The 19,181-nt window shown below is 34.8% G+C and overlaps 1 protein-coding gene and 1 long non-coding RNA gene across 4 annotated transcripts in view; one reads left to right on the top strand and one right to left on the bottom strand.

The window, feature by feature from the left end:
• The first annotated feature begins 5 nt into the window (after positions 1-5).
• LOC128219708 (uncharacterized) lies at positions 6-4,330 on the top strand. Of its 2 annotated transcripts, XR_008258634.1 has the most exons (6): positions 6-90; positions 715-953; positions 1,327-1,386; positions 1,747-1,816; positions 2,112-2,816; positions 2,962-4,330. It is a non-coding gene; the product is annotated as an uncharacterized LOC128219708 (long non-coding RNA). The 2 variants fall into 2 exon arrangements; XR_008258633.1 differs by having other exon boundaries at positions 2,112-4,330.
• A 1,737-nt stretch (positions 4,331-6,067) lies between these two features.
• LOC128219706 (collagen alpha-1(IV) chain-like) overlaps positions 6,068-19,181 on the bottom strand; it is a 54,261-nt gene continuing 41,147 nt past the window's right edge. The window contains exons 32-36 of one of the 2 annotated variants that reach the window (XM_052927632.1): positions 17,562-17,769; positions 15,152-15,264; positions 9,630-9,835; positions 9,212-9,298; positions 6,068-7,481 (exon numbers count right to left, since the gene is read on the bottom strand). In XM_052927632.1, coding sequence (XP_052783592.1) covers positions 7,230-7,481; positions 9,212-9,298; positions 9,630-9,835; positions 15,152-15,264; positions 17,562-17,769 — 866 coding nt within the window. In that variant the 3' untranslated portion in view covers positions 6,068-7,229. Of the gene's footprint in view, positions 7,482-9,211; positions 9,299-9,629; positions 9,836-11,118; positions 11,232-15,151; positions 15,265-17,561; positions 17,770-19,181 lie in introns of both variants that reach the window. The other variant, XM_052927633.1, reaches the window with a different exon arrangement.

Genomic DNA, 19,181 nt, shown 5'->3' with positions numbered 1-19,181 from the left:
AATCCTTTGCGGCATGGTGACTTCCGGTTTATTTCCGGGTTATGACGAAGTACAATAACAGCGATAAATACGGACAAATTATCATTCCAGGTTTGTTATAATTTATTTATTTTTATTAGATTTGTCATTTTAATGAGTTTATATTACATTATTGTGATATTATTTGAATGTCATGAGCTATAAATCGCTTGACTGTTTACTTGGACAGTTAGTTCTGGTGGGTGGGGTAGATGGTTCAGAAAAGACTGCAGTTACTATTCTTATTGGAGTATTATAAACAACAAAATATCATCTATTCTAAAACATTTGTTTTGAAAATTAACACAAATAATACATTAGTCTGTTTTACTATCTGACAGTCATAATCTAATGAGGAATCTGTATGTACATTACCAGGTATAACTTATAGTCTTATGAATGAACATAAATAAATCATCATCAATATAAATTATGATATTTATACTGCTGTGTGTATTTTATTACTATGTAATAAACATTTTACTTAGAGTAATTATGTCATGCTGTCACCTGTGTAGTCTTCTGAATGATTTGTTATTTTCAAATATTATGATGGCCACCGGACTAGTCGCATACCCCCAGGCCTGGAATTAAATCGGTTTCCAGATTGTCTTAAAACCCATTCATAAATAAGTCTGAGAGTAACTTACTTTTTTATAAAAATATGCTTTTTATGTTCCATTCCTTTCTTTACAGATGATTCAAATATGCTGATGTTACCTTCTGAGATCATTACTTTCAATGAAGAACAGCACTACAATTGGTTGGGCTGCTAGATTGGTAGATCCGTGATGGACAGCTAATACCTGACATGCTATTGTTAGTTTGGCATCTATTGCTTACTCGATAAAACAGCCTCAAGTCAACGTTGTAAGTGCTCCGTCACCATGATGTGTCACTGTGGTACGAAAGGATTGGGATCAAGTATGCTAACTGTAAGTAAAAGATATATGATTTTACTTTGACGTTTGAAATATCAAAGAGGAATATTTGAATGTTATTTTATGTATGTTTGGTTCATAATGGTACTTTGTCAAGTGTTTGTGGTTATAAATGACTGATGCATAACATTCTTAATGCAATGTCAGATTCTAATTGAGAGAATTGCTTCCATTTGTCCAAATTTTATTTTCATCAATTGTGGCAATGAAAGCAGATCAGATATCATGCACAGTAAAGATTTTCCTTTTCTTTTTGTAATATATCTTGAAGAATATCAAACACTGTGGGAACTGAAAGGTTTTATACAAAGACTTACAGTCATAGTTGATAATGACAAAGTATTGCATTATTCAAATATAATTTCAGGCTATGCGGATTGTTGAGAGCAATATGATGAGGGAAGGCAGGAAAGAGTCTTATTGTCTGGTAATGTTAACAAGAAATGTTTAAAACACCTTCTTTTTTAATCATGATTTCCATTATGATATCATGTGTATTGTGATCCTAGAATTGGACCTTTTTCTTTATTGGATTTTTAGGAATATTTAACTGCTTCAGACTTTGAAATAATATCATGACACTAGACAGTAAAGCAAACCACAAAGTATGTTTTAATATATTTTGCCTAATACTATCGTACAGGCCATCCATATAGCATACTTTTGTTGTAAAAAAACTTCTTAATATTTGCACAATAGGTAATAATAAGACTTTGATTTTTTGAAGGTGATCAACAAAAGAAATATTTTTCATAGAATTGTCTTTTATATTATGATTTAATTGCAGTATGTACTCAAAATGGTGTTCGAGAGGTGGCGAATAAGGATTTGCTTGCAGCATTGAAGAACGATAATGTGTATGTGGTATTAGTTTTCTTCTAAATATGTGAATACTGTGTTAAACTTTAAATCATGCCATGAAATAATTAAGTGTCATGTATTCCAATTTCAATTTGCCAGTATTACTATATCATAATCCTAAAAGATCCTTTACAACTAAACTTTATGCAAAAATGTTTTTTATACATTTGAAATTCTTGTAATTTCCTGCTAACAGCATTTATTCCTGTATTGCATATAAACTGATAAATGCCCTGATCTTTGATAAATGGGGATGCTTTTAACCTATTTCTTTATTATTTATTTTTTCAGGCAAAGAACAAAAAGAAAGGTTCTCTTAACATAGAAAGTAAAGAAATAATGAAGTTCACACTACAGCTGACAATCTGGATGTGTTTCCTTTGTTATTTGAACATGATTTATTTTAACTTACATAACAAGTATGCACTACAATAATGAATATCTATATTAATAGTAATGATATTCCATTTAACATGGATATGGAAAAAATATTCTTTGACAATGCAAGATAAGATAAATCCAGACATAGTCAGAGTCTTCAGTTAACTTGGATGTGTTCCATTTGTTTCATCCACATACTTGAAATTTGTCTTGTAACTACGTGTATTTTTATGAGGTTAAGTGGTGAGTAATCAACTTTTATCATAACATTTTCTTATTTGGGGATAGTATGTATTTATATTGACACTATGTGTACCTTCATTCTCTTCATTTTTCTGTTCAAAACAAGACCAAATGTGTCATTTTAGTTTAACCATTTTAAACTGTATTTATTATACTCTTCATTAAATACCTATTCGTATATTATCAAACATTTTAACAAATTTAAATGTGTTTGTTATTATGTCTCCCCCTCTCTGGGGGAGACATATTGTTTTTGCCCTGTCCGTCAGTCCGGTAGTCCGGTAGTCCGTCAGTCCGTCCGTACGTCACACTTCGTTTCCGATCGATAACTGGAAAACCGCATGACCTAGGATCACCAAACTTGGTAGGGAGGTTGGTCGTGAGGTGTAGAGGATCCCTATTGTTTTTGGGGTCACTAGGTCAAAGGTCAAGGTCGCGGCGACCCCCAATATAAAAAACATTTCTGCTCAAAATCTTGAGAACGGTTTGACCTAGGTTCACCAAACTTGGTAGGGAGGTTGGTCATGAGGTGTAGAAGATCCCCTATTGTTTTTGGGGTCACTAGGTCAAAGGTCAAGGTCGCGGCGACCCCCAATGTAAAAAACATTTCCGCTCAATATCTTGAGAATGGTTTGACCTAGGTTCACCAAACTTGGTAGGGAGGTTGATCATGAGGTTTAGAAAACTCCTATATTTTGGGGGGTCACAAGGTCAAAGGTCAACGTCGCTGTGACCTCTAATGTAAAAAAATATTTTCGTGCAATATCAGGAGAATGCTTTGATCTAGGTTCACCAAACTATGAAGTGAGGTTGGTCATGATGTCTAGTTCCTATTGATTTTGATTGAAATCAGTAGGTCAAAGGTCAAGGTCACTGTGACCTTGAGGTGAAGAAACAGTTTCTGCTCAGTAACTAAAGAACGCTTGCACCCAGGAACTTCATACTTGGTATGCTAGTGGGTCATGACTAGAAGATGACCCCTATTGATTTTGGGGTCACTAGGTTAAAGATCAAGGTCACCCTGATCTTGAGGTGAAGAAACTGTTTCCGCTCAATAACTAAAGATCCTTGGGTCTAGGAACTTCATACTTGGTATGCTAGTTGGTCATGACTAGTAGATGACTCCAATTGATTTTGAGATCAGTAGGTCAAAGGTCAAGGTCACCCTGACCTTGAGGTGAAGAAACGGTTTCGGCTCTATAACTAAATAACGCTTGCACCCAGGAACTTCATACTTGGTATGCTAGTTGGTCATGACTAGTAGATGACTCCAATTGATTTTGAGATCAGTAGGTCAAAGGTCAAGGTCACCCTGACCTTGAGGTGAAGGAACGGTTTCCGCTCTATAACTAAATAACGCTTGCACCCAGGAACTTCATACTTGGTATGCTAGTTGGTCATGACTAGTAGATGACTCCTATTGATTTTGAGATCAGTAGGTCAAGGTCACCATGACCTTGAGGTGAAGAAACGGTTTCTGCTCAATAACTCAAGAATGCTTACACCCAGGAACTTCATACTTGGTATGCTAGTTGGTCATGACTAGTAGATAACTCTTATTGATTTTGCGATCAGTTGGTCAAAGGTCAAGGTCACTGACCTTGAGGTGAAGAAACGGTTTCTGCTCAATAGCTCAAGAACGCTTACACCCAGGAACTTCATACTTGGTATGTCAGTTAGTCATGACTAATTGATGGCCCAAATTTCATGTCCATCTAATGTTTGCTTTCAGTTAAGGCTGTATAGATTCTAATGTTTATCTTAAGTTGAGGCTGTATAGATTCCAATGTTTGTCTTAAGCTGAGGCTGTATAGATCCTAATGTTTGTCTTCAGTTGAGGCTGTTCAGTTGAAGCTGTATAGATTCTAATGTTTGTCTTCAGTTGAGGCTGTTCAGTTGAAGCTGTATAGATTCTAATGTTTGCCTTCAGTTGAGGCTGTATAGATTCCAATTTTTTACTTAAGCTGAGGCTGTATAGATTCTACTGTTTGTCTTCAGTTGAGGCTGTATAGATTCCAATGTATGTCTTCAGTTGAGGCTGTATAGATTATAATGTTTGTCTTCAGTTGAGGCTGTATAAATTCTAATGTTTGCTTTCAGTTAAGGCTGTATAGATTCTAATGTTTATCTTAAGTTGAGGCTGTATAGATTCCAATGTTTGTCTTAAGCTGAGGCTGTATAGATTCTAACGTTTGTCTTCAGTTGGGGCTGTTCAACGTCCAATGTTTGTCCCTACTTGAAGCTTTATAGATTCTAATGTTTATATTAAGTTGAGGCTGTATAGATTCCAATGTTTGTCTTAAGCTGAGGCTGTATAGATTCTAATGTTTGTCTTCAGTTGGGGCTGTATAACGTTCAATGTTTGTCCAAATTTTAGGCTTAATTGAATCCAAGATCTCTCAAATTTGAAACTGTTTAGATTCCAATATCTGTCTTAATATGAAGCTGTATACAGTCCAATGTTAGTGCTACGTTGGAGTTGAAAAGACTCCATTGTCTGTCCTACGGTATAGCTGTATAGATTCCAATGTCGATCGAACTTGGGAACAGTAAATGTAATTGTTTATTTCCTTGCAAAGTATTTATTTTATTTAAAATTGTCATCTTTTGTCTTAATTATTATCTGAAAGCTCAAAAAAGTGATAAAGGAATTTTCATATAGTTTACGATATTTCAATGGGGGTGTATAGATTCCAGTGGTCAGACCGTGAGCGTGTATAGAATATAACGTCGACCAAATCAAATCCGACTGCGCATATACATCAACGATCGCGTGGGGTATTCTTTCTGATTGAGTTTAACTTATTTGATTCATTTTCACTGCCTGGTTTAACTGATAAAAAATAAGACTTTTTGGCTAATTTGATTTACCAATAGCTTTCAAACACGTCAGTCAATGAAGGTGCTTTTAATTTAGGGATGACTTGGTTTTTATTTGTTATTCAGTATGTACGAAACGTCTACTCTTTCATTATAAAGAGTGTTCACATGGTTTAAATAATGTGTTTTAAGAATATCCCCTCTACTCGGTGAATACTCGTTTTGAGACTCGCCTTGTGAATAAATTTCAGAGCATTGCATCTATTTCGCTATAATGTTGATAAATTCAGTGGGAACAAGAGGGAAAAGCCCAGTAGTAAACAATAACTTAATCCGTTGGACTTTCGCGAGTGTCCGCCAACGCATTTAAGGCTGCTTTTGGGCTTGACCCAACCACTCTTACACAGCACGATTAATACAATCTGGATGGTCCCACAGCGTTGACATTTTGTAAAAAAGAAAATGCTGCCCTCGTTAGAGCCACTCGATAATCTTTGTCGAGGCTTCATCGACTGCAGGCAATGTAGGTGTCTTTAAGTACAACTGAACCTATATTGTCACCAATTATTAGATAACGATGTAAAAGATTGATAACTAGTTTCCCTGGTAATACCGTGTCTTTCTCGCGACGACAGACACCATGAGACCAAAGAAGCAAAAAAAGTAGGAGGCACAAGATTGAGGCATAAGAAGACACATAAGTAGAGAAAAAGGTAATTGGTCGGCTTCATCTCTATTTCGCTTTAACCGAACACAAAGGCTAGGCTTTACTTAAGAAGGGATAAAGTACTAAAATACAGGGGTAAAAAAGAGAAACACATTTTATTTGTAAGCTTTCTACATACAGTAACATTTATAAATGTAGTACACAAGTCAAATCATTCTGTGATAATTTCAATTTATTAATAACAAAAACATGTTTATTTTTATTGATGGTTTAGGGTATAAAATAGATAAAAATAATATGCCAAATTGTAATTATTTTAAGAGGTAATTTATATAAAAACTACGTCATATTATGTAAATATTGTAAAAGTCTGTAAAATTATACATCTCAAAACGTCTTCTGTAATATAATTTGTCTTATAACCAAGCTAGTTTTGTAGCAGTTTCTTTTTTGGCAGATGCTTGTTAAGAGCTCATGTTAAAAAAATACAGAAACAAAGTATATTTAAAAATAGGAAGCATTTTCTAAAAAGCAATACAAATATAAACAGAAATACATTTAAACAACAGTCATACTTTTAATGTTCGCATAGTCACATCAAAATATACACACACATTAAACACACACACCCTAACCCTCCATTTTACGAGAGAATGAATCAGCAATGACTCCGATACATCGTAAAATGATTCTCTCAAATAGCACCATGTGAATCAGTCATCTTCAAACATATATATGAGTATGCATAACTATATATGAGTATGCATATTGCATAGCAAATGTAGTTACTTATGAACTTGGCATAATAGCAAATGATATCTACATGTAGCTTACAAATGTACATGTATGTAATATACAAACAGTTAAACACCGTGAATAAAATGCTTGCTTTAAGTAATATTTCTACAACCAATCACAGAGTGAATATGATTTACTTTCACTTGAAAGATTTATATGTTTATGTAGCGCTCAAACTAACAAGATTTCAGTATTCTTCCTTTGTACAAATTCGATGGTAACATCTTGTTTTATTCCAGAAAGAATAAATTACTGATTAAAATCGTATGACATAAAACAAATGTACAAATTCGATGGTTACGTCAAGTTTTATTCCAAAAAACAATAAATTACAATTTATGATCATTAATACATAAAAGGAAATAACAACGATTGATTTCACTTTTATCCATTATCAATACAATCGGTTTCATTAACATTAGTGGATTATATACTTCTCTCCGTCTATTTCTTAAACAATGATGAAAAACTACAACTTCCCACAAGTCCTCTTTTATTTATTAAAATCTCATACACACTTGACAACGACTTATCCTCATACGTAGATTACCGGCCTTCAAAGTCTCAGAGATCGGCGTGCGGAACTGCGCGTTATTCTCTATAGTGGCCAGCCAGTAGCTCGTGGAAGAAGAGTAGTAATTACACGTGCCCTTGCCGTGACACTCGATAAGCGGCATGGCCCGGAAGTCCTCAAGACACGAGCCGACTGACGAGAGGTCAAGACCTGCACCGTCACCACCAGCTCCAGTACCCTGTAAGAATATGAGAAAGAGTTGAATTTACTTAAAGAATTGAATTCACTTCGGAGGGATTCGCCATTTTCTTGTAACCTTGAATGTCTTTGTCGAGATGAAGGGCATTATATTTTGGTTCGTCCAATGTTTTGAAAATTTAAATAAAGAAGCGCGGACAATTAAACATTCGTCAATGAAAAAGAATCCCCACCCTTTATAATTATTAAATTTCCTCCAAATTTGTTACGTTAAGACCAATATTAAATACAAGCCCAGACCGGACCAATTCTGCTCCCGAACAACGAACATCAAAGACACAAGGGAATAACTTTATTCGATATTAATACATTGATAGATGGATGCATTTTTTTAAAAATAACTCCAATAAACTTGATAAAATTCTAAGGATCTTTTCCAAGTACTGTAAGTTAAAGCGATCTTTAAACGTTGTGTAATGAGTGCATGAGAACACATGAACGTTTTGCCTGAAATCACATGAATCTTACTGTTACAATATATTTAAATATCGCCAAATACACGTCAAACCAGATATTATAGTTTTTATATCGAGGATAACCTTTAAATAAATTGAGTTGTTCACATATATAGCGATTACATGAGCTAATTTATTAAGACTTCCATTGATTTACTGTGGTCCCGTATCCTGATTTATTTCGAACAATTTCGGAAAATGGGAAGGAGAAATAATTTACAGCTGTTTTAAAACAATTAATACTCTTATTTTTAGGCCATAAACATTGAAATTACGTGGAGGTTTCTGCGAGAAATTACTTCATAAAACATAAATGCCACGAAACGTAAGCCCTAAATCACCACAAAGCAAATGAGAATCAAAATTAATGGGGTTTCTAGGAGAAAACTTCGTAATCCCCTAAGAATAACAAAGGTCATACATCGTGGGGTTTCTTCCATAGATATATAATTAATAGGGCTTCTATCCACTCGTTAAGTATTTCCCTAAGGCGCATCCATATAAATGTTACATGACATTTCTTATAAACAATTTGTAAGCTCTATATCGAAAACAGAGGCAAATTTCAAGGAAATACGTATAATTTCTATTGAGACATTATTTACTTATACACCGTAGTTGACTCAACATTACAACAAAGAGAGAAAATATTTCGTCAGTTTTTTTAAACATGATGAACATATACAAATCCATCACTGTAAACTCTACATAAAATAACGTCAATTTCTTTTAAACTTCATGTACATGTCCGTCATTGTTAACTAAACACGGTAACCAATGACAAAATACGTCTGATTGCTTTTAAACATTATGTACATAAACTTTTCCAAGAATGACGTCAGATTTCGTTTAAACATTGTACAGTATGTACATCAATGTAAACTCTACATATATTTACGTCAGATTTCGTTTAAACAGTATGTACATGTCCATCAATGAAAACTCTACATAGAATTACGTCAGATTTCGTTTAAACAGTACTTAGGTATATGTTCATCAGTGAAAACTCTACATAGAATTACGTCAGATATTATGTACATGTTAATCAGTGAAAACTCTACATCGCATCAATACCAACGTAAATTGCATTTCATTTAACCATCCGGTAAACTCTGTAAAAATGGCAGGGTTTATCGTCTTCATACAAGGCCTTGAAAAAAAACTCTCAACGAGACAAATGCAATTTCACAACAGGACAGACACATATTTGATAAACATTAAGTGTTGGGGCTACCAAACCCTAAATAGAACTCACCATGAGGAAGGAGTAACCGATCCAGAGACCAGTCCAGCCAATCGGGCAGTCAGGGATTCTCATGGTCTGACTGTGGATGGCAATCACCTGAAATGTCACACACACTCACATGATTTATATCAAAGATAATCAATTTTACGCAGGCAAATAAATTGAAGAAAAAAAATGAAGCAAATTATGTTGCTTCCAAAATCATTGTTTCTACACTTTGTCTACTGTCCTATTGAAATGCAAATATCTCCGTACATAACTTGAAAACATTATACAAATTTAGCTTTCTCAATAAAATAGTTTATATCCTTGTAGACCTCATAAAAAGGTGTACTCAAACATTATAAAACATTGATGGTGCTAACTTGCAAAATATATTTGTGCCTATAATTAGAAATTAAAATAATATAAATCAATATTACAATACCTCGGACGGTGCCTCACATACTGCACATCTGCTGATGTAGGGCTCGATCTGTGCGCCCTGTACTGGGTCCATCATCTCCGTCATTGGCTGGTTGGTTGACAGCCAGTAACTGTAGTCACTGCGCCAAGCCACGTTACACACGTTGTTGATGTTGCAAAACATGAATGGCATAGTGGAGAAGCGACGTAGACAGCTGCCTGCTTGACCTACGGTAGTGAGATTTGGGGATGGTTATTGTTTGACTATATAAAGCTGTATCAAATGAAAGTCAGGAATTACATAAAACAGTATAAAATGATGTTAATGTGCTTATATATTGCCATCCTTTAACTATCAATACAGTATGCACAAGAAAATGTCAGAAAAAAACAATAAATGTATGTCTCCTCGTTAATGGGGGAGACAGACTTACATGAAATGTGATCAAATGACTGTAAAACAGTTGCTAATATAAATCAAAATAATATGATAATTTAAAAATATGTTTCAAAATGATTATAAGCAGATGTAAATGAAACCCAAACGGTTGTAATCTAAACAAGTAGATGACAAACTTATCAAAATGCATGTATAATTGATATGGTTTTATGGTAATGAGGATTTCATGGTGTTCAGCTATCATATGTATACACATGTATAGGGTGAAAATCTATAATGTGGCATGCTGTGATATGATATAAAAGAAATGAGAAGGTGTATGAAATTATTCACGTGCAAAAAGATGCAAAAAATGGAAAGAAATTAACATTTTGTAACCTGCGATCTGTAAATAAAAATAATAAACAAATTTGTTGAAAATAAGCAAATTCATGTTCTTAATGCAGAATGGATTAATTTGTCTGCGTTACTTAATATATAGACAACTGAGTGATCATGTTTCTGATGATTGATAACAAGTCCATTCATCAATAACATTAACTGTTATAATTTCAGGGAATGTAACAGTACAAATTCTTTGGTTTACTCTCTATGAACGTTAATAAAGAGGAAAATAAAGATTGGTTGTCCGGTAAGCGAAGTGGTTTGCGCACTCACTTTTCACCTAGGTTACTTGGGTTTGATCCCCTGCCTGGGCACATGTGAGTTTGGTTTGTGGTCACCAAGCCGGACAAGTGGGTTCCCTGCATATACTTAAACACTCGTGTAAAATGGTGCCAAGAGAGTGATTAATATAAAGTTGTAATAACTTGTTTCACAACTGTTGTAAAATATATAAGTTAAATCAAATAAAGATGCTAACATTATCATCCATTTCTTTGTAAGCTGAGTTTCTTTTCATTAATCATGGAAATCGGAAGAACAAAGGTAAACCTTCAGACAAAATATCACACATATCGAAAGTTCTTTAAATGTCAAATATATACAAAAAGAAAACAACAACAAGGGTTGCCTGTGCATCTGCATCAGCTCTTTGTGAATTTGGATATCGTTTGGTACTTCAGTCCATCAGGCAACCCTCAAAACATGGACATCACTGTACATGGTTTACCTAAGTCCTGGCCATGAGTTCGACCGCTACCAGTCACATAGGCTAAAGAGTAGCCATCCCAAAGGCGGACGGTCCCCTGTGGACACTTCGGCAAGAGCCGGGTCTGACTATGCCTGCAAGGACAACCCATCTAGTCAGCTAGTAAAAGTGTTAGTCTTAAGACATGCTCGATCCTTTGCACCAAAACATGCTGGTACAGCCTTTGCCGATAATGCTGCCAATGCACAGCTTGGTTAGTTTTATTTTACCCGGGGCGTGGACAGGATAAGGCATTAAAGGGGGGCAAAACTGGGGGTCACAATTTTGGACATGCTCCCCCTCCCTAGAACCAAAATATGTTTCATATTGTTTATTCATATTGAAACCAAATTGGATCAAAATGATACTATATCTGTTAATAACTATACTTTTATATCGTTTGCAAGAAAGCAAAAAGTATGACGCAAAAGTGGTGGTATTGCGATTTTGATTCTAAGATTCTATAGCACAATATGTAACAATCATTGAATCAGAATCTGAATACATATGTTGGTTTAATATTGATAAATCTGTGTTAGGTTCTCGATTTGAGGAACGTGTATATGTGGGAGCTATGTACATTCCACCTGAAAGCTCGCCTTATTTTTCACATGAAATTTTCGACCTTATGGAAAATCAAATTAGTAACTTTTCATTGAATAAGAAATACATCCTATTAATTGGAGATACTAATGCTAGGACAGCGTGCCTTGACGATTATTTAATGGTTGATGATTTTCTAGCAAACTATTTTCATTTTGTTTACGAGACATTGAATTTTTTCAACGCATTTTCTCAATGTAAACATAAAAGTTTAACACAAAAAAGAAAATCAAAAGATTCGAGAACGAACAATATAGGACATAGACTATTAAACATATGTAAAAACAATTAGATAATCATACTAAACGGAAGGTTCTCATCAGATAAAACCGTTGGTGAATACACCTTTAAAAGCTTGTCTGTGATTGACTACTGTATTTCAAGCATTTTGTTGCTAGACAAATTTTCTAACTTTGAAATTAAAGACCCTGACAACTTATTGTCAGATGGCCACTCACTTTTAAGTGTCTCTTTGGCAGTAAACTCACGTCTAAAAACTAATAATACGATAAACGAACCTGAGTCAGAGCACAGCCTTAAAACATGCCCTAAATGGCAAACTGATAAAAAGGAGATGTTTTGTAACCAAATTAATCAAGAACACTTGGCTGTTCTTATACAAATGGGTGAATCAATGAATTTTCCAACAGGAAAAAATGAATTAAATGAAGTAGTTGACGAAATCAGTAGCTTATTCATTAATAGTTCTAAAAAGGTGTTTACAAAATGCAAAACCCACTATAACGTCAATAATAATAATAATAAACCTTGGTTTGGTCCAGAATGTCATAAAACAAGATGTACGTATAATTTGGCTAAATCGAAATATAAAGGAAGCCGTTTTTTGCGCAATAAACTTTCCTTAAGAAATGCTAGTCATGCTTATAAAAGTACGATGAATAAATTTATAAGTGAGCATAAAGAAATAACAGCACGTAAACATCGTAATTTAAAAACCCACAAACCCAAAGAGTACTGGTCGTATCTTAACAGAGTGAATAAAAAAAACTCGCAGTGCTCTACCCCCCTTATCAGATATGTATAACCATTTTAAAAATCTGAATGATAGTAGCAATCGAGAAGTTTTCGAGTTGCCTCCCTTAGACCGCACAATAAATAATGACATACTAAATCGGCCGTTCTCCCGTTGTGAAATTGAAAAATGTATTAACAATTTGAATAACGGAAAATGCCCGTCTCAATTTGATTGCATCCTTAACGAACACATTAAAGCTAAGTGCTCATCACTTATGCCAATTTATTTAAAATTATTTAATATTATCTTGGAGACCGGTCATATACCCGAAGTTTGGACAGCGAGTATTATTCGGCCCATTTATAAAAATAAAGGAAGCCCGCAAGATTGTAAAAATTACAGACCAATAACAATTCTAAGTCATCTTGGAAAATTATTCACATCGCTGTTAAATAATAGATTAAATACATATTTGGAAGAAAATTCTATACTAGAAGAAAATCAAGCCGGTTTCAGAGCAAAATATGCAACGACTGATCACATTTTTGTTTTGTATAAACTTATAGATCTACTACGGGCTAGAAAGAAAAAAATATACTGCTGTTATGTCGATTTTTCCTCTGCATTTGACAATATTAACAGAGTTTATTTGTGGAGAAAACTACTCCAGTATGGCATATCAGGCAAATTCATTCGTATGATATACAATTTGTACAGCGATATCAAATCCTGTGTTCCCGGTGATAATAACATACTATCACCATTCTTTGAAAGTAAAAAGGGGGTCCGACAAGGAGAAAATGTGTCACCGGTAATGTTCGCAATTTTCCTAAATGATTTGGCATCCTACCTTCTCAATCTGAACAATACAGGAGTCGAAATAAGTGTACGCAACGAACAAAATTTGGTTACCTATTTAAAAATACTCCACAATAACGTTTGTAATTCATTTATACGATATGCTTGTCCAAGGCACAGCCTTTGAAATCTGGCACTATATTGAATATCCCTTTATCCCTCATATTTTGTAAAGATATTTAAAATAGCTGTCTCCCTCTTTTCCATGATAAGATATATATTCGATACATGTACGACCATGAAAAAAATACAAAACCATTTTATTTCCGCCACTCGAGACAAAGCCATCGTTCTTCGTATTAGTATAATTAAGCTTTTATTGACACTGCTGACTAAACTTATTTGTCATCATGTTGTCATGTATGTATGACCTGAGTGCAATAAAGATATTTGTTGTTGTTGTTGTTTAAATGTTGGTAGGGGTTCAATTTAGGCTAATTTTAGTCTGAAAGATGCATTCTTGGAGGACATACTTGGCCATACTACACCCATAGCCTTAATATAACCATCAGCTGGATTGTTGCTTGTGAACTCATTCAACATGCTGCTGCAGCTTTATCTAAGGAATCATTTTTCAAAATAAACAATTCTGTATGTTGTCAGTATATAAGTAACTCTAAACAGCGGGGCCAGCTGATCACTGAATGTATGACAAAATATCAAAATATTACGAAATTTCACTTTGAAATCATGATATTATACGAATTGTTATTGAAATTTTAACCTGTAAATTTAAAAAGTCTCTGTCTCATTGCTTGCTTTTTTCTTTCAAAATACATATAATTATTAAAGTTACTCAGTGAAACCGATTTGTATATAATCTTAGGAGATGTGTCGACTATGAAATATATCAAAAAATATGTTGTTATACTTGTGTTAGCATTGGGACATTGTCTTATGTATTGAAATAAACTCTAAAACTCGAGGAGCATTGATTATTAGTATCTTCCATACCACTGAGCTCGACATGTTAAGTTAGGTTCATCCCAACCCGAATGAAGTGTTCTAAGGACACTGCATTTCTTGAATGCAGCAGGCATGAATTCTTTTGAGTGTCATTTGAAGCGAGTCAAGATTTATTTGGATTTTAAATATTGCCATACGGCCATAGGATTCAATGGTGCTATGGATGCTGGTCTTCATCAAGGGAGGTAATTGCATAATGACAATATAAAAGTAGTTCACTTTTTTATCTTTGCCTGTGGGCATGGTAAGAATTTCCAGCATGGCCTAATGTTTGGATCTCTCATGAATTGGAGAGAAAAGAGGGTCTCAGCTAGTTTCTACTTTTTTTTCTTGTTACACAGTCAATAGACTACCATGTACCTGGGATATAAACACAACATGCTGACAACCAAGTCCTTCCAGTGAACCTTGCAAACTGTCTGGACACGGCTGCTTCACCTTTTAGTTAGAATTACATGCATTCATGCTAGTCTGTTCTTGGAAGAGTTGATCAGTGTTATACCTGCAATCCATGCACCTAAAAATGATGCAAAGTTAAAATGATCATTATATTTTGCATGTGCACATGCTTCATGTTTACACCCCTTTTTCTGGACAGTTCCATTAGTTTACCTAAATCCTGAGACTGTGCCCTGGAATTGCCCACTACATACGAGAGGGAGTATCCATCCCAGACCTTGCTTGTGCCGGAGGGGCAATCTGGCACATATGTTTGCTGGCTATGCCTGTAACATAACATGGCTCAAGCACTGAAACAACACTGCAAAGCACCCATATACAAAGCAATTACAATGTTTTGTCATAAACTAGTCTTATTTCTGTAGGAGCCAAACAATAATGAGCTGATTAGTCAGTACTTTGATAAGGTTAACAATGTTGTTTACCGCACCATTGTTAACTTTTAAAGCTGCACCTTCACAGATGGACCATTTTGACAAAAATAAATAAATATTTTTTTATTAGAATGAGCCAATTTTTGTGTAAATGTCTGAAAACCAGTAATATAAGGCTGCTGATAAAGGATCAGATCCCAGTTTCTCATATTTACATTCAAACATTGATGTTTAATGCCAAAAAAGTCATAAGTAAAGCTTTTAGCCACAAAATTTCAATTTTCGAATATAAATTTTAAAAACTGCTATCTGATATTTTGTCCACATTCTTATATCACTAGTTTCTAGTTATTTTTGAGAAGATTGATTCATTCCAAGACAACAACAAAAAGTTAAAAAGTTTAAAACTATTAAAAAAGTCAAAACAGTAAATCTGTGAGAGTGCAGCTTTACAGATCAAAATATTATATGACCGGCGAATATATATAAATCCAACAAGCAATGCAAAACAGTTGACTCATAATTTGTAAGCAGTACTGCAGATCACAAGACTTCCAGCGCAAGAATGATTTTGAAATTAACATTGATGACATAAGTAACATTGTTAATTTTTAAAAAGTTCTGAACAATCGGCCAATTGTCAGCTACTTGGCCCTATACACTAAAAATGGATAATTTTAGCCCACATCAAGCACTTCAGAACAAGAACAGTGAACATTAACATTTGAAAGGCAATATTGGCAACACATAAAAATCATATCTGAATGTTTGGCCAGCAAACAACAATAAGCACCACTAGTATCTTCATGGTGATGATGCATAGCGAGTCAACATTTGGCAATTGTGTGTTCTATCGGACGCCAATGCCGAATCTATCCGTCAATGAGCACAATGATAAGAGTCTGTTGCCTTGTGAACAAAAAAGGAAAGTCCTTGAAGCGCGATAAAACAATGTATTTAGATTAACTTGACGCAGGGTTTTTCTAAGAAAAACTACTATGTATACAAATAATACAAATACAAATACATTTGTATAGCGCATAAAGTATTGTTCAATATTCGACTGCGCTTCACACAATCCATGCACTATTTTATACTAAGCTATAGAGTCATTTACACATAAAATCAGGTAGATTCTTCAATCATATATATGTATATTATGTCAAATTGAGTTAACTTAAAACTCAATGAAGAAACAAAAACACAGGTTCTGCTCCTTGCCTATGCTTTTTAAATACCAAGCTTTTTAGATTCCCCAATAATCTGGTTATTCTTAAAAATAAAGATGTTTTCTAAAAACCAATAAGATAACAGTAAAAAATTGATATTTGCTGAGCGGTGCCTGGCTGACGCTGTCATGATTTTTTCTTATATAGATTATGCATCTGTATCAGATTGAACCCCAAATTGCTGAATGTTATGGCAGGAAAACCCGCTATGCATCATCACCGTGTGCTAAAATGTCACAACATTTTTGTCAAATTTCATGCTTCAAACATCGGTTTGAAAAATGGCATAAGAATACATGCACAAAAATTTCAAAATACTTTTTAGCAATTGGAAAATCTTTAACAGTAAATATAATAAAAAAATATTATTCTATCAGAAGGTAATTTAATTTTTTGGTTTTGAAGTGAAGCAGCCAAATGTATAAACATGGTTATTTTTTTGATTTGGGTAACATTGGCCAAAATATGTGTTTATTGGTCAATATTTATTCACTAATAACTGTTGACCAATCATATTACTTTTGATCTGTGTTTTGCGATATGTATTGCTTGTGGCATTATGATGGTTATAAAAAAAATCCATGCACAAAATCGAATAGAATTAAGTTAATACATTTCTAAAAGTGTATTCTCTTCAAACAAAGTACAGAAGGTCTCTACAATTGAAAAAAAATAATTACAAGGCAACATGGTCCAGTTACTCTTTTTAAACATAAAATTATCAAGAAACCAGTAAAATGTAAAATTATCAAAATCATTGCCAAAAAAAAGGAGATTTTTGCACAAAAATATTACATCCTTGAATGGAAATAAATACATTTTCATATTAACATCATGAGTAAAAATGTGAATACATAAAATGCATATAAATTTAATAAAACAAACTTAATTCCTTGCAAAACCGTTCAATACTCTGCCATGAAGTTTTTACAAAAATTGATTTGAAGTCAAGTTTCTTACCTTGCAAAGAAGATACCAGGTCCGGTTCCTCCTCCACCTTGTAATCCTGTCAAACCAGCATCCCCCTGCATGCCCCTATTCCCATCTCGTCCTTGGACCCCCGGGAACCCATCCTGACCAGCTTCCCCTTTCATGCCTCTGAACCCGTCTTCTCCAGGGAAGCCCCGTACGCCCTTATCGCCTGGGAACCCATCAAGCCCTGGGTAGCCTGCGAGAGCATAGACAAAAATTAGTTAAAGAAATTGCATCTTCATTGCCAGTGATTTATGGGGTATTTATTTTTCATATTGGAAAATACAAAATTCTGCTTAAATAGCAAATATATATGTTTTGACTTTTTTAAGAATGCACTATATTGTATAAGAGTTGGTCTTGTAAAGATATTTTGTTCATTTTTCAAGAAATATACTTTTCATTTATTCATTCATTAAGAAACTGTGTGCCAAGACTTAAGGAATATTTTGATGTTTCGGAAAATGGACTCTTAAGGTTTTCAAGGACAATAATCTTTTAGAAGGAAGTAATTTGCATCAAGTAAATCCCTGCTAGCTGACTTGGCATCTTTGGTAACCTGTGGGCAAGAAATGGGCCTTAATGTGTAGACTGTATGTCTCCAGGGTAGTGATATTACGATGTATAGACTGTATGTCTCCAGGGTAGTGATATTACAATGTGTAGACTGTATGTCTCCAGGGTAGTGATATTCCAGTGTGTAGACTGTATGTCTCCAGGGTAGTGATATTCCAGTGTGTAGACCGTATGTCTCCAGGGTAGTGATATTACAGTGTGTAGACCGTATGTCTCCAGGGTAGTGATATTACAGTGTGTAGACCGTATGTCTCCAGGGTAGTGATATTACAGTGTGTAGACCGTATGTCTCCAGGGTAGTGATATTACAGTGTGTAGACCGTATGTCTCCAGGGTAGTGATATTACAGTGTGTAGACCGTATGTCTCCAGGGTAGTGATATTACGATGTGTAGACCGTATGTCTCCAGGGTAGTGATATTACGATGTGTAGACCGTATGTCTCCAGGGTAGTGATATTACGATGTGTAGACCGTATGTCTCCAGGGTAGTGATATTACGATGTGTAGACCGTATGTCTCCAGGGTAGTGATATTACAGTGTGTAGACCGTATGTCTCCAGGGTAGTGATATTACAGTGTGTAGACCGTATGTCTCCAGGGTAGTGATATTACAGTGTGTAGACCGTATGTCTCCAGGGTAGTGATATTACAGTGTGTAGACCGTATGTCTCCAGGGTAGTGATATTACAGTGTGTAGACCGTATGTCTCCAGGGTAGTGATATTACAGTGTGTAGACCGTATGTCTCCCGGGTAGTGATATTACAGTGTGTAGACCGTATGTCTCCCGGGTAGTGATATTACAGTGTGTAGACCGTATGTCTCCCGGGTAGTGATATTACAGTGTGTAGACCGTATGTCTCCCGGGTAGTGATATTACAGTGTGTAGACCGTATGTCTCCCGGGTAGTGATATTACAGTGTGTAGACCGTATGTCTCCCGGGTAGTGATATTACAGTGTGTAGACCGTATGTCTCCCGGGTAGTGATATTACAGTGTGTAGACCGTATGTCTCCCGGGTAGTGATATTACA

The sequence above is a fragment of the Mya arenaria genome, chromosome 15, assembly GCF_026914265.1.
Source record: "Mya arenaria isolate MELC-2E11 chromosome 15, ASM2691426v1".
In the NCBI taxonomy this organism is placed as follows: Eukaryota; Metazoa; Mollusca; class Bivalvia; order Myida; family Myidae; genus Mya; species Mya arenaria.
The sequence above is the reverse complement of the archived record's forward strand: the minus strand, read 5'-3'. Positions and strand labels throughout refer to the sequence as shown.